The sequence below is a fragment of the Leptosomus discolor genome, chromosome Z (assembly GCF_034619465.1).
Source record: "Leptosomus discolor isolate bLepDis1 chromosome Z, bLepDis1.hap2, whole genome shotgun sequence".
NCBI lineage: Eukaryota > Metazoa > Chordata > Aves > Leptosomiformes > Leptosomidae > Leptosomus > Leptosomus discolor.
In genome coordinates, this window is record NC_141419.1 from 3,078,674 (window position 1) to 3,101,923 (window position 23,250).

A 23,250-nucleotide genomic window follows, 5' to 3' on the forward strand; every position below is an offset into this window, starting at 1 on the left:
AGAAGGAAAAAAACTTACAAAGGGGAAGCGTGAGAACGAACAACCCGGAAACAGCCACCCAAAATCCAGGAAAAAAAAAAAAAAAAAACAAACAAAAAAGGTTTATTCTAGTCTGTGGGCCCTTAAAAAAGGGATGTACGCAGCCACGCTGAGCATATCCTTTTGGAAAGGAACCATGGGTTTCTCACCCTAGACACCCCCTGCTCAGGGTGTTTTGTCCCACTCCTCGTGCTCAAGGGCACGGGACACCCCAACTGAACGCCCAGGGCCAAGCTTCGGCCTCGCACCACGTTCCCCTAAAATTCTCGTGGTGGCCAAGTGCCTTTAAGTGCTACGGACAAACTTAATTCGTCACGAATTTCTGGCTTTAGTCTGGTAAAGCTCAGAAATCCTCTGAATGACTACTCGGCGTGCCCGGATACTCCTCAGGTAGCTGCTACAGGGTGAGAGGGGAAGGACCGAGTGGCAACAAGCTAAATTCCCAGAGAAGGAGCATTGCCAGAGGGATGCTCAGCATGACGGGCATTTAAGGCAAGCGTTACCCAACTAAGTTGAGGACCGCAGGGACACAGACCTGTTAAGGGATCTGCGCTGCAGAATAAAGAAGGAAAGAGCTGTTCAGACATAAATTGGAAGACCCAACTCTCTACACTACAGCTGTGGAGCCCAGGACTCCCTAAATCCCCAGAGCAGGATGCCCGGTACCCAGCGGAAGGCAAAGCATCACAGGAGGGGACCACACGCCCAGAGCAGCCTGAGAAGCAGCTACTGACATGGGAAGGCTGGAGGCTGACAAGGACCCACGGCCAGCAAGGCTCAAAGGAAGGAAAAATCCCGCAGCTCCAGCGTTTTCAGCGTAGTCTCCAATCAATACTGACAGCTTAATTAAAATTGCACCTGAATCTGAGAAGCTACACTAGCCCCAGTGTAGTTCGAAGGCTGTTTGCAGCTAAACAGCAAGTTGTTGCAGCCTGAGATAAATCCAGTGACTTCTGAAAAACATTATTCAAATTTAAAATAGCAGAGAGGTTTGTTTTGTTGTTTTTTTTATTGCCATTTTCTTCCCATCCTCGACTGAGGAGCAGCAGCAGAGCACTCCATGCCCTCAGCTACCAATGTGCCACACTATATATATATATAAATATATATATATATATATAAAAATCACAACCTCAAAGTGTACTAAAGTGTTCACAAGTGTCTGGGCAGACTCTTTACAAAGCCTGGTTTTTATTGTCGGGGTTTTTTTCCTTCGTAAATTTAAATGCTGGAAGGAGAAACCAGGGCGTGATTAGAACATCACCGCGAAGCTCAGAAAGCAGCAGCGGGAGCTCAGCCCCCGGTGCCGCGGGGAGAAGCGCATCCAGCCCCAGAAAAGACGGGTTTTGGTCATCCCCACCTAGCTGGAGATGGCCCTGGTGGTCTGTAAGCTCAGCCTAAAGGCGCAGACGCTAACCCTGGTATTTCATTCCAGCAAGGTGATCACGAAGCCAAACGAAGTACAGACCCTTAAGCCAGCGTGGAAGAGGGGGCTGCAGCACTTCCCACATGGCTTGGCTCTACCACGACCTGACACCTCCTAAAATTTCTTGTTCAGCCTCTCCAAATACAGCTTTACAGGCCTAGGGGAGGATTGTCTAAAGGATTTTAAATTAAATGATAGCAGGATATACTCTGGTATATGGGTAACGTGTTTAGCTTTAAATAGCACTGTGAGAGGAGGAAAAAAAAACCAACCCATGACTTACAACCCCCCCCTGCTAATTTAAAAATCATGAACACAAACAAGTGAAAAACTATGACACTGAAAAAAAAAAAAACAAACCAAAAATCAGTTACTGTGAATGCTGCATAAGCCTACCTTAATAGCATCCAGAGTCCAAACACCTGAAACGCACACTTCTAAGGGCTTTTTAATTTAATGGCATCTAGAAACACAAACAGGTAGGTAGCACTCGGCAGAGACACACAGGAGGAAGGCGAGGCGCTACCACAGTCCTCTTAAAGCTCTAAAATTCACAGTATAAGATACTCGAAGCAACTTCCAGTATTCCTCAAATCTAGTCAACTACTAAGATGTGTGCACAGGCTACACCACAAAACCCTACTGTGTTCACACATCGGGGGCCTGAAACCCAACAGGGAGGAAACTCGGAGCGAGGGCAGCAGCTCTGCCCTGCACACCCACGTGCCGGAGTCTCAAGCTCCCCAGAGCTAAAAAAAAAATAAAATAAAATAAAATAAAATATAATTATCAAGAGGCAAATCGGAAATGCTGCACAAAACTGAAATCTGACTTTTTAAACTGACTCTCCCGGCGGAAGGACCCGCGGCTTTTTGAAGGCGCGTACGGATCCCGCGCGCGGAATATGCCCGGGTGCGGCTTATCTCCGTTATCCCTGACGAGGCGGAGGGAATACGACTTAAAAAAGCGACCCTTGGAGCCCTGCGAGGTGTGTCTGGGCCTGTAGCTGAAGAGGCTAGGCGTGAGAGGGAATGCAAAATTGAAAACCTGTAAAAAATATTCAGTACAGTTAGAAATATGGCATACTTCTGTCACAATATATATATATATAAAAAAAAAAAAATCATCTATATCCAATAGGATCCAGTGGAGCCTGGAAAATCCCAAGTAAAATGTCAAAGCGCAACTCCTAATAAATGATATGAATGTCTCTGAGTGTCAAGTCTTGTAAATCCGAGGTCTTTGTGCTCCAGGTAGTTTCTTGGTAGTTTTTGCTGGGTTTCTTTTTCCTGGTGGTGTGTGTGGCAGGAATGCTTCCTAGAAATAGAGAAACCTGGTAAGTTATAGCCACCGCCAGCCGTCTTTCTGGGGAAGGGAGGAACCTGCTGCCCTGAAGCTGCCGGAGAACTGAAGTCAGAAGGTGAGTTACCATCGAGGGCAGGTGTGAATTCAGGCTGAGAGGCACCTCCGGGCGCCCGGCACAAACAACTCCCATCCCTGAAGGACCGTATTTTAAGAGTTGCACGTCCAGGAACCCTGAGGAGACCCCTTTTTGTGTAGGTTTGGACAGTGAAAAAGCTCAGCCACGATGCCTGTTAAACCATGCTGACTCTCCTCTCGCCCAACTTCTTATCCCACCTCCCAAACCTCTGCAAGTGCCAGCTTTGTTGGGACGAGGCAGGACACACGCATGGCACCGACTTGGGCAACACCAACATCACCGGCATGGGGCAGGACGGGCTTTACAGCACTGATGTGTGGGCAGAGCCCCTGGATTCCTCGAGCAGTTCTTCCCCAAAACCACCAAGACTGCAGAAAAGGGATCTTTCCAGGCAAGTCAGGAGCTTGGGGTCCAGCTCAGGGGCTACGTGGCACTGATAGAGGCAGGGGTCTACACAAAACCTACAGCTCAGCGTGCTGCTGGTGTTTGGTAAGGCAAAACAGCCTCGTCACAGGAGCCATGGAGCTTCTTTTAGACTTTGTTGGCTCATTTCCACTACAGGATTAGTCTGTATTTGTGACTGCTTCATCGCCCTTAAATGATTTAACAGGTACAGCCCGAGCAGGACTCATCATCTTACATTTTGCTTACACTTTGACCATATTTAGCCAAACTTGGCTTGCACGGAGATGGAGCCCCTGCCCTGGGAGGGGAAAGCAGAGCCCGGCACTCACTTGTCCGTGGTCTCCCTACTTACACAGCCTCGCTACTCCTCTGCGATCTCGGTCTCCTGGTGCACGACCACTTTGGTCACCGACATGTCTGGGTGCTGCTCCTTCGCTGCCTTTATCGCCTGCGCTAGAACCTGCAAGAGAGCACACTTGAGAGCACGCCACCCAGGGAGGACAAGGGACTATTTCTGACTCTGGGGAGAGAAAAAGAAAAGTGATTCCACTTCAGCTGCAGTTTGGCGGCTTTTGGTGGGCTTATTTCTGAAAGGAAAAGCTGTTTTCTAAGAATAAACGACATCTCTCCCCTGCCCCATGGCAGAAGATGGATGAGAGCAATTAAGCAAACCCTGTTTATTCTTCCAGCACGTGTGATGAGCACATTTCAGACATCTTCTCAGACATTTTCTTTCGGAATTAATGAACTAGTTCTTGTCGTACGAATGTTCTCCAGCCCCATGATACTTGCAACTAAAATTAAATTCGAAGTATAATTCTCTGATGACAAAAATCATCATTTCCAACACACGCTAGAGGCCGACGAGGCTGACTCATCAGAAAGGTTTCATATAAAGCCAGTAAGATTTAATGCAGGTGCTGAGTGCTATGAGATGACTTCTGGCACCATACAGCAGCAATAACGCTTCAAAGTTATGAGAAAACTCATGCAGATCACCCAGATGTCAAGGAAAACTTTTCCTTCGCATTTTTGTGGATTTTTTTTTTTTTTTTTTTTAAAAACTGCATTTGTCCAAAAGAATTCTGGGATCAAAACTTTGCTGCCAGTACCAGTTTCAGAGCAGAATTAAGCTTTGCTGGCCCAGCTGTACGGCTGCATACTGTCAAAAGGGAATTTATGACTGAAATCAGTTTCGAAGTGTTATTTCTAGCCTGGCAAAATTTCCCTAGGTTGTTTTCTGGTTAAGTTGTCCTTGGAAAGGCAGTCTGACTGTCTAATTCATGCCAGCTCTGAGAAGCATTTCTGGACTGCATCCAAGCTCCTACCTGGTCGTGGTCTACATCTGCATCTCCTGTGATGACAATCCTCTTCTCAATCCGCGTCTCTGAAATGCCACCTTTTACAGTCTGGTACAAAAGGAAAAAAAAACTGCTGTAAGTCTAGAAGCGAAAGGAATTCGAGTGCACTGGGGCTGCCTGTCTAAAGGCGGGATCCAAAAATAGCGTTACCAAACCCTGCTGTCATACCACGGCATCACCATCACGGGGGAAACTGCTGCTGCTCAAAGAAAAACTGTCAAATATTCATTTTCGTTACAACTGAGCCAGGGAAGAGCTTTGACTCACAGCACAGTTTCTTTCCCGTTGTCCCACAGGACACTCAGGGCCCGTGCCCACGGACTGCACTGCAAGTAATGCACAATCCACCGTCCCCATTCAACGCAGGCCAACCTGGGACCCTCGTGCTTTGTTTCGGGTATTAACCACATTTTGTCTGAAAGGAACTTCCAAAAGTTTTTTTAACTCTCATTCAACTCTGCCCATCTCTCTAGCACGTTGTTGGTGGGGTTGTTTTATCGCGTTCCCGTGCTGTTACCTTCGTGATCTGGGTGGTGGTGGTGCTGCTGGTGGTTTCCGAAGTGATGGTCTGAGCGGTCAGCAGGATGCCGGGGTCTAAATCTCCATTGCCACCATCTGTCTGTGGGACAGAAGAACAGGCCATCGGTCTCTGCAGGCAGCGAGGAGGACGCAAGCAGGGTCTCCACATCAACTGAGCAGGACACAACCCGAGGACAGAAACTCCTCTCCACCGTGGGACAGAGCGAGCTGATCCGCCCAGCCGCACGAGGACTGCGCAGGCTCAGCCCAAAGCTCCTGGACTTGGAGGCTGGAAATGCAGGGATCCACAAAAACCACCCAGGCAGGACCAGGACACCCCTCAGACCAGGTGGGCTGGGATCTACCCAAACCTGGGTACAGGGCTGGCCCCACAATGCCGGTCATGCCCCTCCAGGCCAAGCTGCATGCTTTGGCTCACAAAGGGAGACCAAAGCGGACACCTCTCCGAATTACACCTGCCTGGATCCACAGAGCCAGAGAGCACCATCTGATTCCGAAGGGACCCGTTACCCTTCCTCCCTCCTGGCAACACCTTGCACATCGCCCGCTTTAAATTCTGCGGAAGCAACGGATGTCCAGATACTTGCTGAACTAGGAACAACTTCTTTTAGAGCTGCTTACTTGGTTCCCATCCTGCACAACTCGACCTTTCAAGGTCTGCCCAAAAAACCTGAACTACGCCATCCTTGCCCACCTATCCTGGCCGTGTCTCCCCCTAACGCGCACCACTAAGGAACGCTGGGCAGCATCCCCAGCACGGCGGTGGGACGATATCTGGAGTTACCACAAGGTGGGACCATTTTCCACCGACTGGAAGAAAGCTCATGGCACGTCACAAGCCAGTGAACGAGCGGCCAATTTCTCCCAGTCCCCGAGACGTGCTTTTCCTTTTCGTTTCCCAGTTAGAACCAGTAACAGCCGTAATCACAGCAGAACTGCTCTGTTCATCTACTCGCTCGCCGAGAACCAGGGCGATGCTTACCACCGCCCGGTGAAGGCATGCCTGAAAGCCCCCTCTGTTCCCACAGACGGGGAGGATGCTGAGCAGCCACGGGGTTCCTCGGGAATCCCAAATTATACAAGTGTGTCCATGGGCTACTCGCACCCAAACCTACATCCCACAGTCACTGCACTCCAAGAGGAGAGCACGGGCTGCTTCTAACAGCCACCGTTACGGCAAACCCAAGGCTAACAAAGGCTCCAAATTCTCAACCACATAAATAAAACCTGGTTTAGATTGGGGATTAATTTTAACCTCAGCAACGTAACCACGCCTGCACAGGTAGGTATCGCTCCACTAACACTCCTAGTTCCCAATCACCAGATACCCACTCTCGTTGCATTCTACACAATACTTCTGTTTTCCAACACCTGTTCCAGGGTTGAAACCTAAAGGACAATCAAATGGTTTATAAACCAAGTTCTGAAGAGGCATGAACAGCAAGGAGAGCTGGGGAAAACAAGACAAGGCATCTCCTGCAGAAAAAAGGTCAACGCAGGTTAACTCCGTACGGTCAAATCTACATCCCGAAGCCACCAGTGGCTGAAGGTAAATTCTGTCTGCACACACATCTTGAAAGAATAATTACTCTTGAGGGATGGTAAAACCACCGCTCCTCTAAAAATACCAGATGCACCTGGAAATAGAATCCATAACACCGGTTAACTTCCGTGCTGCAGCTCAGATGCTTGGAGAAAGGCAGGTGCTTGCTGTCTCACCTGGAGGATTTGGAAACAAAACGTGTGCTCCAGTTTAATTAAGCCCCTGGAAAATTAATCAGAACACACTTTACCTGTGCAGCTTCGTAGGTGATGGTCTTCGTCTCTGTGTGGACAATGGGGACTTCTTTTGTGGGAATTTCGCTTTTGACGGCGCTGGACACGTCGGAGATGGTGACCGTCTGTGTCTTCACTAGCGGCGGCTATGAGACAGGGTTAAAAACACCTCTGTGAAGACCCAGTTAGCATTTCCACATCGTGACCGTGCTGCTGGCAAACGTTCTGACACTGATCTGATAAAAGCATTGTGGGGAACCAAGGTCAGCCTGGGAATCTTTGGTTTTAAGCCTCCGGTACGACACACTGCTCAGAGGGCAGAGATCATGCGTGAGGATTAAACAGACAGAAAAAAAAGTCTTCCAGACCTTCCCCCAACACCCTGCCTCAGCCCAAGCGAGGCATTAAGGGTTTAACTGGTGTGTCTCAATACCACAAAGAAACTGCCTCCGCTGATTATTAACTTCCTAATTGCTAGAAGCTCATTGCCAGCTGCCAGTAAAAGACGACCCTCATCTACTGATGACAATGTCAAAAGACGACCCTCATCTACTGATGACAATGTCAAGATTAACACAAACCCCGGGCAAATAAAGACTTGATCACAGCTGAGAAGCTTTACCCTGACTGCAAGTGAAACACTCTCTTATTAAAAACCCTCATCAGATCCTAGGTCTTTAACTTTTATTAAATCAATGTCAGACAAAACAGAAACATGACATCTCAAAAGAGAAATGGTGGGGGGAGGAAGAGAAATCAGTTGTTCCACCACCTGGTAATTATCCAGAAGAAGACAGAGTTAGTTCAGACCCACAGTGTTTTCCCAGAGGGCTCGATTTCTGCTCACCGTCCCCCAAACCTGATAGATGCCACCGTGATCGTTAGCAGGGGGAAGTGGGCACCTACTGAACCGTAAGCAATTAACATCAACACTGAAGCAGGCACAAAATATCTCCCACGGTGGGGAGCAGAAAGGGGACATCAAAGCCCACGTCCACGATGTAAAAAACACATTTGACAGCGCTTCAGATTTGCTCTGCTGCGCTAAGGCTCAGCCTCCGGTACGGCAGGAGACGGCAAAAACCTTAAGGAACTAAAATTACATGCCTTTGGAGCCTGAATATTTCCCTTTTGGGGGATGCAACGGGATGCTTTGATCCAAGCGAGGCACAGGGTGTCGCGCTGCGGCAGCTGTACTTAATGCAAAGATAAATTGAGCGGGGCTTGCGTGCACCGACTGCGGGCGATTAACGGGCTAATTAGCTCCGAGCGCGAGTCCAAGCCGAGCCAAGCCAACTCCTCTCTGGGTCCGTGGCATCTGCTTGCTGCAGTGTTTGGGGTCCCACTCCCAAGCCAGCCGGGGGGGGGGGGGTGTGGGGTGTGGGGAGCAGGCGCTGGGGCTCACTACCTGGAAGCAGCGAATGAGTGCCGGCAGCCCGCTAGTACCATCTGAGGCGTGACACTCGCCACTTGGCTTTCTAAAGGCAAATCTGTCTTCGCCCTCCTCTGCCACCTCCTCCTCTCCTCCCCCGGGCTGCCGGGGAGGCGTGGCAGGGCTGGCGGGGGGCTCCGGCTCAGAGAGCTCCGAGTCCTTCTCCGCATCCGCACAAACCCCCTTTCCACATCTCAGGTCCTCCTCGCTCGCGGGGAGGCTGGGAGCTTCCTCCTCCTCCTCCTCCTCCTCCTCCTCCTCCTCCTCCTCGCTGCTTAAGGAGGAAGCCCCAAAGTCACGGCTGGGAGAAGGCTCTGAGGCGGGTGGCACGGGGGTCTCACTAAAAGCTACCGACTGCTTTGAGCCCTCCCACGCAAAGCCAGCGTTAACACTGCTCCTCTCTGGCACTGCAGCCACATCCTCTCTGGAGAGAAAGTCACTCATTTTCTAAAAAGAAATGAATACACAAAAAAGGCCAGAGAGAGAGAGAGAGAGAGAGAGAAAGAAAGCGTTAGGGAGAACAGGAGGTCACGAAGCATAAAGGCAAAACATCGGTTTCTTATATCACATCTTCAGTAACGCATGCAACAGCAGTGGGTTTGGACGCTCGAAAGCTTGAAAACCTTTGTGCTATGTGATGTACCCCGTGCATTTATTGACACGGCCTTCCTGGTACATTAATAATCCACTCTCCTAAAGTTTAAGGAATTCATATTAAAACATCTCTCTGCAAGGAAGAGCCACCCCTGAGCACTTTTTGCCCAGTTTGGAAACGGGAATCATTTCAGGGTAGCAAGTGGGGACTTGTGCACGTCCAGAATTCACCCGTGCAACAAAACCCACTGACGACACCAAAACCACACCCCAGTTCTGCTTTTAGCTCCTTGAAATATTTCACGCTGTGTTTTAATTTGCACGTGGAGGTTAGAAAAACGAGCCCAGAATCACTGTGTGGGCACGATAATCCCCAGAGCCCGTGCTTTGCTCTCTTCCTCGCCCCTGGGAAGGCACACTCCTCCGAGCACCCTCCGTGCTGTTGCAGTCTCTGGGATAACTAACACAGACTCGGCCCCATGGCATGGGTAAAACCATTGTAAGAATATCTACAAGTTAGTATTGAAATCAACTGCTTCAATTACCGAGAGGCTCCTGAATTGGCAAGGCAGTCTGGTCGCCCGAAAGAATTTGTACTCTTTCTTTGAGACAAACCGGTTCAATTAACTTAGCACAAAACTTTTCAGCTGAGGAATAAAGAGATGTGGCTTTAAGCTGGGAAGCCAGATGTTCACGCTGATGTGTGCTGACCCCATCGCCACCGAGCACGCTGTTGGCTGGACTGCTCAACCAGCTGCATTTGACCATTTATTCGGGACTACCGCAATATTCGTAACATATTTTCTCCCCAAAGCAGCCGGCACGTGCTCTCCTTTGCCGTAGCTAAACCTCCTGCAGGTACGACATAATTGGCATTTGTGATGGTGCACGGGAGAGAAGACACGTGATGAAGCAGCTCAGCCCTGCGAGAAGCAAGCAAGCATGTCTAGAGCACCTGAGATATTTGGGAAGAGCGTGCCAAGCCACGGGGTTTAACTAAGGCTGGTGCTATTCTGCTCTTCGTTCAGCTCGTTAGCAAGGTCTCAACTAGGTCTTCTCACATCTCTGGGAGCCCAGGAGGGAAGCAACAGAGACAGAAGAGAAGAGTTAAAACGTGAACAAGACAAAAAGCTTTAGCAAAAGTCAGCCGTTTGCCCAAATGCCCGAGTGATGAGTATTTCATATGTGGCATTTCAGTCACCAGTGGTGAATGACGGCTACAGTCCTGCCCTGTGCTAGAAACTGCGTTCCTCTCACCACTGACATGGAAACTTGCCTTCAAGGAAGGGCAGAACAAGCAGTTACCTACCATTCAAACATATCAAAGTTGTCACATCATCCAGCATCAGGGAACAAAGAGGGAAAAAACCCAGAGTGATGCAGCTTAATCAATGCCATTATTATTTCTTCTCAATAATTAACCTCACGGTTGATTTCTGGTAACTTTGTCTAAAAATAGCCACGCATCCAAAACCAGTGATTAAATTTTCATAAAAGCACAGCAAGTCCATTTTGTCAACTGTTATTCTCATTTTGGTGGTGGTATTAAGATGAACAGAAACTGTTGTCTCACTTTCTATTAGGAAGATTCTCTGGGCGACCAAAAGACTGTAATTTGTGCTTAAAATGTGAGGTCTGAAGCCTGTGGGTTACCTGGTATAATGCATTTTCTGTACACCAGAGGCTTTCACCCTGATTGACCTCAACTAATGGCACAATTCAATAGCATCTCAAGAATAGGAGCTGCTTTATGTAGGAGCAAAGAGATGCTTATTTTAGTATCATTTCAAGAAATGACTCTTCCACCATTCCTCCCGGGTATTTTTCAGTTCCCTGCTTCTCTATGTTGCAGATACTTGTCAGATTCCTATCCATTAGGATTTCCAGCCCCCTGGGCTTCTCTTAAGTTCTTGGGATATTCCTTAGGAAAATGCATTCAATAAGAGCAAAGGGACAGCGATCAGCACTGTGACGATCGGCTCTGACCGCACACGTAGGGAAGTGTTTTATTTCTGATCAAAACCACTTCCACGCGTGCTCCTCCTAAGGTATATCCAGCTCCCGCCCTCATTCTGCCTAACCCAAGATCCCACACTGCAATATTTCACAAAACAGAAGAGGAACGGAGGTTATCAGCTTTGAACGCCCATGTCTTAATCTTGCTTTAAAACCTGGATTTATATACTGCCAATACACCGATCCCTCCTTAATTACATATGCTAAATCTTGCAAATTAACCACAGGACCTTGAGAAGGTGCAGTACATCTTCTGGACTTTAAAGGAAAATGCCTGAGGAGCAAGATTTCCTTAAATACCAGCCGGGGCACTATTTTGACCAAGAGGAAGAATGAAACCACAGATAAGGCAGATTAAGCAGCTACACAAACGCAGACCAGTTTAAGAGACAAACATTTGTATCCAGTCAAAACAACTTCTCAGCTCCCTTTGGCATACAGAAAAAATAATTTGCATTTTGGCAGTATCTTGTATGGTAAAAGCATGAAGGAAGAGCCTGAATGAAGCCCATGGCGTCCATACACTGCTCGCCAGGAGACTCAAGTGCAGCAATAAACATGCAAGCCAGAGTCAGAATGAAATCCTGATAAGATCAACTGATCAGAAGCACTTTCTTCCTTGCCTTCCTATTCCACTGGTAAGACAACAGACTAATTGAAAAGTATTTGTTTCTATATCAAATTGTCTATTTAAACACGCTCTCTCTTTTTTAAAACCCAACTATGTTTGTTCCTGTATTTAAAAATGCGGTTTGCGTGTAGGCTCGAAAAAATCATCTTTTTATAAAAACAAAAAACAACCCCCCCCCTTGGAATCTGAACACCTGTTAAAAGTTCTGATCTTATCAAGATTTACTTTAATTTGCAAATGCAAAAGCATTCCTATTTTTAGAGCTCCCATTTGCAGAGTTCCAAGCTCTCCTTGAGACCCATGAAACCTGGGAGCGCCTGGGCTGCAAACTCCTCATTTCCAGAGACACAAACCAGGGACAAACCCGGGGATGCCCAGCTCAAACACGAAGCAGCCTGCTCGCACAAGCCATACGCAGTGTAAAGAAAATAACAGGACAGGATGCGATGCCCCAGAAGAAACAAACCGAACCAGACACGAGTGCCACGACGCAAGCACGGCCCTGCCAAGTACAGACCTCTGTGCACCTGATGCTGACAAACACTGAGGACAGAGCTGAAGCGTTACAGGGTGGTAAGTGACACACAATAGTTCAGACTGGGGATAAATTAATAACAGGCTTAACTGCATGGCTGACACAAAGATTTATTTTTCTTAAAAAGTGGGGTTTTTTTTAAAAAAAAGCATATATTTCTTTGCCTGTATTTTTTTCAAGGACCTACTATTTTGGACCAGGATATATTGGCATGAACCAGCTGCGCTGCTCGAGCGGACATCCCGGTTTTCCGCAGCCCACGCAGGCATGCTGCTGCCTCTTCTCCCCAGAAATATTCCATTATCCTCATCCCAAACCAGACTCCTATCCTGCAGGGAACTTCAGGAGTGCTACAAGGATGTCAACCTGCCACTTACCAAAGACATTTGATAAAAAATTGAGAAAAGCATGAAATCACAGTGCACGCTAACTCCCCACAGCCACCGTACGAAATGCTACAAATCCCAGCTAGTTTAGGACTTCCCAGTCCCCTTCTTGTTCAGGGCAGCACTGCAGTCATTCCCGTTGTGCATGTTATTAGGTTATCCCCAAACAAGTATCCACGTAAGCTGACAGGCTCGGTGCGACCATCTACAGATGCACAAGTAAACGATGCTGCTTTTGCAGCAAAACACACTCACCAGTGAGAACTCCCAGATCAAATGATGCTCAATCTCACAGCTGTCAAAGCACTTGAGTAAAAAAGTATTATCAAGCAGAAAACAAGAGATCCTTATTTTACAATACCTGCCATGCCTTAGAGCTGCTTTGCCTTCAAGACAGATGTTAAAAAGTTTAGAAGCCGTTCCACAAACCCTGGCATTTGAAAACGATGGCCATCACCTATGGATTTACACTACGGGACGGATTTTTTTAATTGCCATTGATCTGATCACAACATCCAGACGTCAGGATAAAAGAGAATTTGACCAAAGTTAAAAGTAAGGCTAGAAAATACACGGTATGCTATGAGCTCAACAAGATTAAACTGCTGTCATGAGCAAGAATCCCGGGATATTACATGATACACAGCAGCCACCTCCAATCCACCGCACCAATTCCTTGGTAACATAAAACCATCTCAAGATCAGTAATTAAATCACTAAAATAAGGCTGCTGAGCAATATAATTCCTCTCCCCATCCACCCTGGTCCACCTCCCATCCCTTTCGGGAGGCAGGTACCCTTGGATGAGGGGTTTCTCATTCCAAACTCCCTCTGCAGAGAAAAAGCTGCTAGTGGCATTGCAAACGCTGCCTCCGGTTTAGTGGAGCAGCAGCAGGTGAAAAGAGTGGGGATACCATCAGGGTTTATAACCGACATCAATTTGGTGCCGCTGCAGTTCGCTTGCTCCGTTTCACAAATGACGTTACCGCTCTGCTCTGGTGCCCGGCTCATGCAGGAGAGCGGCAGCACAAGCCTCGTGCGGCTCCACCGCAGCCAGATTTGCTTTCCTGGGATGGCTCATGACAGCACAGAATGAGCCAGGCAATTTATCCAGAAGTCAATCATCTCACAAAAGAGAAGTCTGGAGTCAAAAATTAAACATGACTCTCGGTACCGCCTCGAGACACAACCTCAGGCAGCTTCGACCAGCTGCAACGCAACCAGAGGCTTGCTATTTTTCATTTCTATTTCTGTTTTTATTTCTGTATCTATTACCAAGCAGAGAAATGGTGGTTAATTAGGAGCACGGTTTCTTCCTTTACAAAACCAGAAAGGCACATTTTTGTCCTCAGATTAATACAACGTGCGGGGCAGAGGCTCTCACAGTTGCATCGACAGGACCTGTGATGCTTCTGCTCTCGGGACAACCTTCTGTAACCTGTTTTTCCTATCATTCAGACTCGGGAGCAAAGAGGGAGAACATGTTAGTGTTACATTAAATATTTGGTAGAGGGCTGAACCTTTTGACCCCTCTGCAAATAAAGCCTTTCTTAAACCAAGCCGGATTTAATCCTCAATGGAATCATTCCGGCCAGTTTGAGAGCGCGCATCGCTTACAGCCGCAGCCTTGCGTGTCCCCGCTCCCCAGGAGCACGAAACCCACGCCAGAGTGTCCGGCAGACCCAACACCCTGACTGCAACTGGTAATGACCTGGGGTCTGATGGCTCCTGGTTTGAGAAAGCAACACTGAGGGTTAGTCCAAGGAAGCTGTTAACACGGGTCTTAGGTAGCTTTTTGTGTTAATAAGCAGTGGAAAGAAGAATCTGATTTGCAATAACATTTATTAATGATAAATGTACATATTTACAAAGAAAAATCTGAGAAAAAATACAAAACCAAAAAAGTGTTCCAAAAGAGAGCATTTTAGGTAAAAAAGAAAGTGTTTTTAGTCCCCACAAACTGACCCAACATGACTGTGTACCACTGCTAGAAGATCCCAGCGTGGCACAAACCAAGGCTAGTCCTTCCCTCCAGCTTCGCAAACCAAGACAGATGCAAACAGGGACGCAAGAGAAACCACCACTGCCGGGTTCTCCAGTGTCACCCACCGGTAAGCACAGACCAAAGAGTTTCTAAATGAACCCGTAACCCTTCTTTGGGCTAAATTTTTCCTGAAAGCATCCTACCTCAGTCTCTAAGTCAGAACAAGAACCACCAACTCATGACCAGGAAAAAAGAAAAGCCAATAAACCAGTGGACTAATTCTGAGGGTGACAAATTACTGACCCTTACGTGAACTGAAAGACACTTTGCCCAAAACCTTCCCAAGGAGCCCCGCGGTACGGAGACAGCAGGGCCAGCCCAACCTCGCTCCTGCGAACACAAACTACTCCTTTGGCGCCACGCCGAGGAAACCCACCTCTCCTCATCATTTCAGGGCAGAAGATCAATATGGAATACTTGCTTTTTCCGCTCATCACTAGTTACTGCACTAACTGCAAGGGAGGAGAGCTGGTCTTAGCTTAACTCCAGACCTAACCTGACCTGCCCAGAGTCCTCAGTTCATCTTCTACTGACCCACAGGGCAAAGCAGCACATGGCAGGAGATGCAGACAATACCCTCATTTATCTGTTCGGTTTTACTAACAGAAAAGAAGAAGGGGACGTTGTTCTGCAGTAACGCACACCTCGAATATCACCAATGATCACCACATACAGAGCCCGACACCCAACGCAGCCTCAGAGCTGAACCTGAGTTTCAAGCAGTCGGCTCTGGCACACTTGCTGCTTCAAAATACTAACATCCACCTTCTCCTAAAGCCTGAAAGCACACGAAACTACGCTGCGTTTTATCTGGCCTTCAGAAGAGATGATATCAGGGTAAGAAGATTCAGAAAGTGAGCGTGGAGCCAACCACTGACTTCGTGACGGAAAACGCCGAAGCCTCGACAGCCACTAACTGGATCCCACACGTGAGCACCAAAGAGCCTCACTGCAGCCGAGCGGCCACACCACAAAACACTGGGAAAGTTCAGGTGACATCAAAACTGCTGGCAGGCTTCTCGTAGCTACGTCACCGGCACGCCAGTCACTGAAATGTCATTTTCTGCAGCAGGTCACACTGAAACACCAGGATTTCTCATGCCAACCTGGACGAGGTTACGTGCTGCAGACATTTCCAGCCTCCCTTCAGAAGGGATCATTCAGCTCTCCTATCACTCACCGGCATCGCACCCGCCACGGACGAACAGGGCGCTTTAATGCCACCGCTGCCCGGTGTCGGGGCAGGCGGCTGGGGGGGAGCTTGGCAGCAAATTTGTTCCTGAGGAAAAAAGGGAGCGGAATAAACGCACTCATTCCTTTACCAAAACCCTGAGACCTCTGTCCTGGAAGGCAGCTAGAGCAAATCGACTCTCCCTGTGCACGGCTACGACAGCAGGCACCCCGAAATCCCTTCTTTCAGGGCTGCATCCAGCGTGGACGTCAAGGGAAAAGGGCAAAACCAGGAATCGAGCAACACAGCACTGATGTGGACGAGATATATGTGCAGGGACGGGATATATAATGTGCAGGGACGGGATATATAATGTGCAGGGACAAGACCTTACGTCGATTGCCACTGGGCACGTCTGTACCTCCCTTTGCCTCGTAAGCAAATGGAAAAAGAAAGCAGCGGAGCGACCAGCGAAGGGGCTGGAGCGCAGCGAGCACATCGCTGCAGCGGTCAAACGGATGAGGTTTCTGTTCCTGATAAGTTATGGGCTTTCTCTGTCAGAGGAGATCATATCCATCCAGATGAATATAGATAACTGGCCTCTAAACTGCCACAGAAATATAAAGCATTTGTTCAGTTTTCTTTATACTCGGCGGTGATAATCGTTATATAAATCCCAAAAAAGTTCCTGAGCATTCTCAGAATGTAAAGTTTCAAAGGTTTTTTTTTGCTGATGATAACCAGCCTTATCTCAAGATTAAAAAAAGCGAGCGAGAGAGACCATTTTAATTACGAAGTGAAAGAATTGTGTTTAAGTGACAGAGTGCATCTCTCATCCCTCTGGGAGAGGATTCCCTGAGCGTGATGTTCAGACATTGCTCTGGGCAAAGATTTTTAGACTTCAGGTCCTTTGGAAACAGTAGAGCTACAGAAACCATGGCTTTGCAAAGGCCACTGGTATGGCTTCCAAGTGCTTGTCATCGGTTCAAGAAGACAGTAACCTCAACAGTGCTCGAAGCAGCATCACGGCAGCTAACCCGAGCAATGGCTTTTGAAAGGAAGCAGGTATGTGTTTAAGCTGCTCTTCCCCAGGAAATATGGACAGAAAATGGACAGAGAGAGACCTGAACAACTCCTGTCCCGTCCCTCTCCACGCCAGGCTGAGGAGAACGAACAGTCCCTGGTTTTCATCATGTCTGCTCCAATTTTGGGAAGGAGGTTCAGGCAGGGAACCCCAACCAGAAGCATCCCCCTGGCTTCTTCCACCCTGCATCTTCTGCACAGCGCAGGGCACCTCAGCGTCCTTCCCCACCCCTCCTCTCCAGCTGGTCTCCCCAAACTTCACACCGAGCTCACCGGAGTTCAAGTGCATCCCAAGGATGCAGGCAGGCAGGCGGCAGCGGGCGGGCTGCGCTGCTGACAGCTCTCCTCCGCACCGCGGTACGCCCGTACAACCACCCAGTGCCTTCTGCACTTCCAACCGCTGAAAGAGGAAGACTGTGTATTAAAGGCAGTGTATTAAAAAGGGAAGAATACTTTCCAATGAAAAAAATCAGCATCCTCACAAAACAAAGACCTAAAGGCACAAACCGGTGAACTAATCGGAGCAGGTTACAAGAGTTAATTGGGAAGATTCCTGTGAGATTAAAACGAAGGGTTTCACTAGCAACCTAAGTTTCCGAGAGAGCACTGAGAGAGCCTCAACCTGTACGTGGAGAGCAAGAGAGAGGCAGCTCGAGGGGTCCGTGATACACCACGGTCCGTCAGATCAGACAGCACATGCCATATTTGCCTTTTTCCTGCAAGCTTATCTGCTAGCTTCCTAAATAACACTGTTCACACAGACACGGATCTATAAAGGGTTATAAATACATGTATTTATATATATTCACACATTTTAGTCCCTGTAATAAAGGCCTACTCCCTTCTCTTCTGTGCTGCTGGAGTAGCTGCCAACACTGATGGCACCGGTGGCTGTTCTCAGAAGTAATTGTGTCTACATCAATCCTCCAGAGAAAGCAACAGAAAGCAGATTACTGCCGAAAGGAGAAGCGGTTGGCGCGGCTCAGTCCCATAATTACTATATACAGAAAAGAAACCCCTTAGACACAAAGTCCCCCCAGCTCACAAACCAGTTCTGCTCAGCCCAGCTGGGCAACTCATGTTGGAGCCTACACAGCTCAACCAGGGTAACTCGGATAAACGTGAGCATCATCCAGACATTTACACTTGTAGGCAGTAAACACGCGGCATGCAACGATTTTGTTAAGAGAAGTCAAAACAATCGATGGCTTTAACATTAGGAGTGTGTCCTGATGTGGTAAAGTCAACATGCTAACGGAGGAGGCGTACCTAACAGCAGGTTACTCTGTTCCTGTGACCTAAGCAAACATGCGTCAGTTAGCTCGACACAAACGAAATAAAACACATCTGAAGTGCACCAAGACCACCAGATTCAGAAAAACGATGACGTTTACAATAAAGATTTCCTTGCGATGGGTTTTGTCCTGTAACACGATGTATTTTCTTCGAAACGAGAACAGGGGTGTGAGAGGGAAGCTGCGATGCTCTGCAAAAGGCTTCCCCCACCGGGAAAACGAGAAGTGGCCTGTCCCTGTCTCTAAGTTAACACTAACGGCAGCATTGATAATCAACGCTTTTTACTTAAATGCCAATCTTAGCTTCCTAGAAAAGGAGTGGTTATGGATTAGACTCAGCAGATACTGTAAAGCCTCTTTTGGATCGGTACCAAAACGTTCTTCAGCTCGTGAACATCTCAGATTTAAAACAACAAGCTTAAAAGCAAGTCTTCAGCAATTCCTACGTGGCGTCTACAGGGGCTGAAGAAGCAAACGTCTCCTCCCACGTATTTACACTCCCCGTCTGCCCTCTTACAGCCATCAGGTGCACGGTTCAGAGCATTCGCTTTTGCACACTAGGGAACTTCGAAACGGACCTGGCAATCCATGACCACTCCCTGCCAGGTCCCGGATCACAGCGACACAACGACACACAGCGGGATTAACATGACGGTCCCTCCCCGGGACAGCGAACTACGGAGATCAAAGACCACGACAAGGAAGATGCAGCAGAGGCTACGGCCGAGAAATTCAGGAGCTTTGGTCTTGAGGTTTCAACATGACCCTGTTGCCACTCAGAGAAAGAGCAGCCACCAAACAGTCAGTGCTATGACCAGGAGAAAGGACATCATAAAGGGAATACGTGGAGAAGGAAAAATGCTAGAGTACAGCTGACACTTTTTGAGTGATTTCTGCTCTTCAGGAATTGGAATAGAAACCTTGGGAAGAGTTTCTTCACTTGCTTGCCGGGGAAAGGCTGTCTCAGTAGGTATCTCCTGCTTTTTTAGTTTGTCTTCATCCTGTACTAACAGAGGACGTTCCTGTGTCTGCTTTCGTGGTAGAAGATCAAGAAAGACAGAGAGAGATGAACAAAAATGACAGATGGAAAGTGCCCAAAGTGATACTTGGAGGTGTGCAAAGCGTTAGGACAGTCTTTCTCTCAACATAAAAATAAACTGCCCTGGAGAGCAGAGCCGTTGGTGGCTCGGGTCGCACCAGGCTTAGAGCTAGAGAGTCTAGTCCTCTCTGCAGAGCTCATGAACATCTGGAGCAGGATCACACGTGTTTTGCTCCTGCCCTCCCAGAAAAACGTATGCTCAAAACCTACTGAAGTGTTTTGGAATTGGAATGGTCGAGAAAAAAGTTTGAGGCATTAGAAATAGAAATGGTGTAGTACAAAATGTGGTCTCTGACAGCTTTCTAGTCTACAGTGCCCTTAAAAAACAGCGTTTGTTAAGCATCGTTGAACATCCAGACTGCAGTGCAGATACAAAACGCTTTTTCAAAGTTCTGACAAGAGTATCAAAATTTGGATTGTTTCGAAAATCCTACTGGAACGAGTGAAAAATTGTTAATCTTAGAAATCCCGAGTGTGGAACAGGCAGGATGGCAGCAGGAGCACTGCAAACTCCTTAAATTTTGCTCTGCATTTTAGCACTTTTGTTTCTGGACTCTAAAGAACGTAAAAAAACCCCAGAATGAGTAAATCATCACACAGGACCATGCAAGGGCTCTAGCACTTCCATTGAAGAAAGAAAAGGTTGTGGGAAACATTGTTGTTTAGTAACTCTCCATCCCTTTAGTTTGCCCGACCTAGTCAAACCCAAGTGCACCTAGGAGAGGAAAAACTTGGCTCTAAGCTCTCTCAGTTGAGCTAGCCTCCTTTGATCGGTGCGGTATTTTGGGACTGGTTCTTTGCACACCCCTAAGTGATGAGTATTGGGGAGAAAGTAGCTGGGAGACTGGGCAGCAAAAGAAAATATAAAATGCAAGAGTAACATGATCATTAAAACAAAACAAAACAAAAAAAACGGAAAGAAAGACAACATAAAAAGAACAGGGTACAGTTAAACTTTCATCATTGCTTTTCTCTCCGAATACACGGTTATATCTTTCATGCAGCTTTTTCGAACCAGCCATGCACCAAAATAAGCAAAATCCAAAGCTGCAAAAGCTGCAGCAGTGCCAAAGTCCTCTCGGTGTGAGTTATGAAACTACTTCATGTAGCCAAAAGAAAAAATGTTATCCAGCAGCTGCTGTTGAGTTTTTGCTTGGTGCCATTGCAATAGCAAAAGTCTGGTTCAGAAGCACATATCAGAACAGCAGCTTTACCTCAAGCCCACCAACCTGTCTCTCAGAAGATAGGACAGTGATTTTCTTGACCTGGACACACAAAGCGTGTTAAGGTTCAGTTGTCTCACAAGAAAACATACAGGAACAGCAGAAAAGCAGCCCCTGGCAGAATACCCTTTGGCCACTACAGCAGGGTGAAGATCCCACCATGAACAGGAGAAACAGGATTGCTTTGCTTCGTGATGTACCACCCTTAAACACGCGCAGGTGAAGGAAAACACCCTCCCTGGCAGGTGCCTGGAGAAGATGCGTTTCTGGAAATTCACAGCAGAACTTGTCCACCTTCACCTCCGAGCAAGACCACCTCAGAGAGGATCAGATGAAGAGGGAATTTCCAGAAATGCAAATCCAGGGCTGACACCAATTCTTGCAGCGCTGTGGACCGCTGCAGCCTTAGATGGGGAAAGGCCCACAGCATCCAGCTATCGTGAACAGCAGCCCCCACAAAACCTCACAAGGCAAGAAATTCACCATGCAAGAAAATTCTTCGTAATAACCACGAATAGCACTCTGCAGTTGTGGAGCTTGAGAGCCCCTGCTCCATCCCACCCGCACATCCACAAACCCCACGGCACTGTGGGCAGAGCTCTGCATCGCTCTGCAGCCCCAATTCCTGCAGAATTTACACTGAGACCAAAGAGGAAAGCCCATCCATGTGTTAAACAGCGTAATTCCAAGGATAACGATCAACCCTCACTAGTTCATTTGGGGGGTTTTGTTTTTCTAACAGGGAAAAAAAAAAAAGCCCTGTAATTGTCACAGCTTTTCTCTATGCTTTGAGGAACCTGTAAGTAAAGGTGGCTGCTAAAACACCTCGTACCTGTTCGTCTGGTAACCCTCCCTCCACTGCAAGATTACTCCTGTTTAAAAAGTATCTCCCTGGCAATGGTTTGAAGATGAAATGCAAGCTTATCTGCAGCGCCGTGGGCAGCAAGGGGAGAAGCTGGGCTTAAACCAGGAGAGACTCTATCACTGCCGCCACTGCAGCCAGGATGCAATTTTTCAGTTGCAATGAAAAATTGCATTTACTATTTAAGAGACTGATTACCACAGGCTCTAACTACAGTTCTACTCACAAGCTTCAAATCTGAGCTAGGTAACACCAATATTAAACAGAGAAGCTCTCTGTTGTCCAAGAAGAAACCAGTTGGCAGGCAGATCTCTGCTGCTCCAACTCGGTTTCTTTGAAAAATTACCTTTTTAAGGAAATTAGCAGAGAAACTGTGAATGTATGTGGCTACTAACACACAGGCACTGTTCCTGTAAGGAGAAAGAGTTCCATCACGTATGAACAGCCCTGCTGTAGCTACCTGAGGAGTCTTCCTGAAGCCTCCACAGCAGATCAGCACCTGCAGATCCTAATGCAAGACTAAACCCAATGACAGACTGGATTAACTGGAGAATAAAGTGACTTTTGAAAATGGATACAATCCTAGTCCTTCCCTACTGGGTTATCTGCAATGTTATCTCCGAAGTAATAATTCCCTTTAACTTAGGTGTTTGGGGGGTTTTTTCTGTATTTTGGGGAGATCCATTCCCTGGCACCAGGAATAAGCCAGTCCCCCCAAAACAGCCACGTGAAATAAAGCCTAGCATCACGGATGACAGCAACACTAGGAAAAACAGCATCAAAATCAGGTGATGAATTCCTACATTCTTTCCTACTTAAAAAAAAAAAATAAATTTAGAAGTCACATTTTTATGATACTACAACTAAAGCATCGATTCTGTCAGAGGCCATTCTACATGTTAGAAGTCAGTATTAGCTATTAAAACTCAACATAACTAAAAACTAAGGGGAGCTGGGGCTGAACCCTAGGTTGCAAAGCTGCCCCTGGGAACAATGCAGCGCACTACCACCCCCACGCCGCCGAGGTACTCACTCCATCCGCTCCCATGGGAATCTGCCCGTTGACGTTGAGGGTTCGGAAAGGGGAGTGAGTGGACAAACGTTTGTCCCATTCACTCGGCCGAGGCTCCGGGACGGACTCCATAAAGTTCTTCTTCAACTCACTGATGTTGGCATGATGCTTCTTTATTTCTTCTTGGGTCTTATCTAGATCCTATTAGTAAAAGGACAGGATAAATGACGAGACACGGAGAGGCCGCCGCGCTTGCCTAGGCTGCCGCATAGCAAAGCTGCGCTCAGCAGAGTTGTTGCCGACTCCCATCCACTGTGCTCACACCGCAAACACACAAAGGGAGCGTCCTCTCTCCTCTTGGATTAACTGGGATAAACTGCCATCGGCACGGAGCGGGGTCTCCGCCAGGAGTGGGGTCTCCTCCAGGAGCGGGACGTGCCATCGGTTCATCTCAAGCTACACCAACAGAGATGTAATCTCCTGGGTTTTCCCCATATGGGGGTTTTTTTAAGTTGCAAGGCTATGTTCGTTTTGGGTTATTGAATTTAATGCCTTTAAATTGGCTAGGTTTGCTTTCTTTTCCCTCTGCTAGCCTGAATATTCAAGGGTATAAATGCAATTAATGTTTAAGAAAACGTTTTCCCAATTTTATTTATTCTCTTCATGCCTATTTCTCTTTCATCCTACTAGGAATTATCTTTGGTCCCAGAATACCCCCATTACCTTTTTTTCCCCCCCTCTCATCTTATCCCTCCAGGAGCTACCATAGGAGGTTTTAGACTTCTGAAATGAAGATGAGGTGACAGCCCTTTAAAATTCAAACTGAGAATTTACTTTATGCCGGATCAATCGAGAAACTCCTACTAAAATCCTTCATCT

General features: G+C 47.5%; 1 protein-coding gene across 4 annotated transcripts in view; it reads right to left on the minus strand.

The window, feature by feature from the left end:
• Nucleotides 1-1,895: 1,895 nt before the first annotated feature.
• The window catches only part of EPB41 (erythrocyte membrane protein band 4.1), a 48,856-nt gene continuing 27,501 nt past the window's right edge, over nt 1,896-23,250 (minus strand). For 3 of the 4 annotated variants that reach the window (XM_086480268.1, XM_086480269.1, XM_086480267.1), the window contains 6 exons: nt 22,393-22,572; nt 7,006-7,134; nt 5,190-5,291; nt 4,640-4,720; nt 3,664-3,771; nt 1,896-2,782 (listed from right to left, as the gene is read on the minus strand). In XM_086480268.1, the coding sequence (XP_086336394.1) occupies nt 3,673-3,771; nt 4,640-4,720; nt 5,190-5,291; nt 7,006-7,134; nt 22,393-22,572 (591 nt within the window). In that variant the 3' untranslated portion in view covers nt 1,896-2,782; nt 3,664-3,672. Of the gene's footprint in view, nt 2,783-3,663; nt 3,772-4,639; nt 4,721-5,189; nt 5,292-7,005; nt 7,135-8,396; nt 8,868-20,503; nt 20,540-22,392; nt 22,573-23,250 lie in introns of all 4 variants that reach the window. The other variant, XM_086480266.1, reaches the window with a different exon arrangement.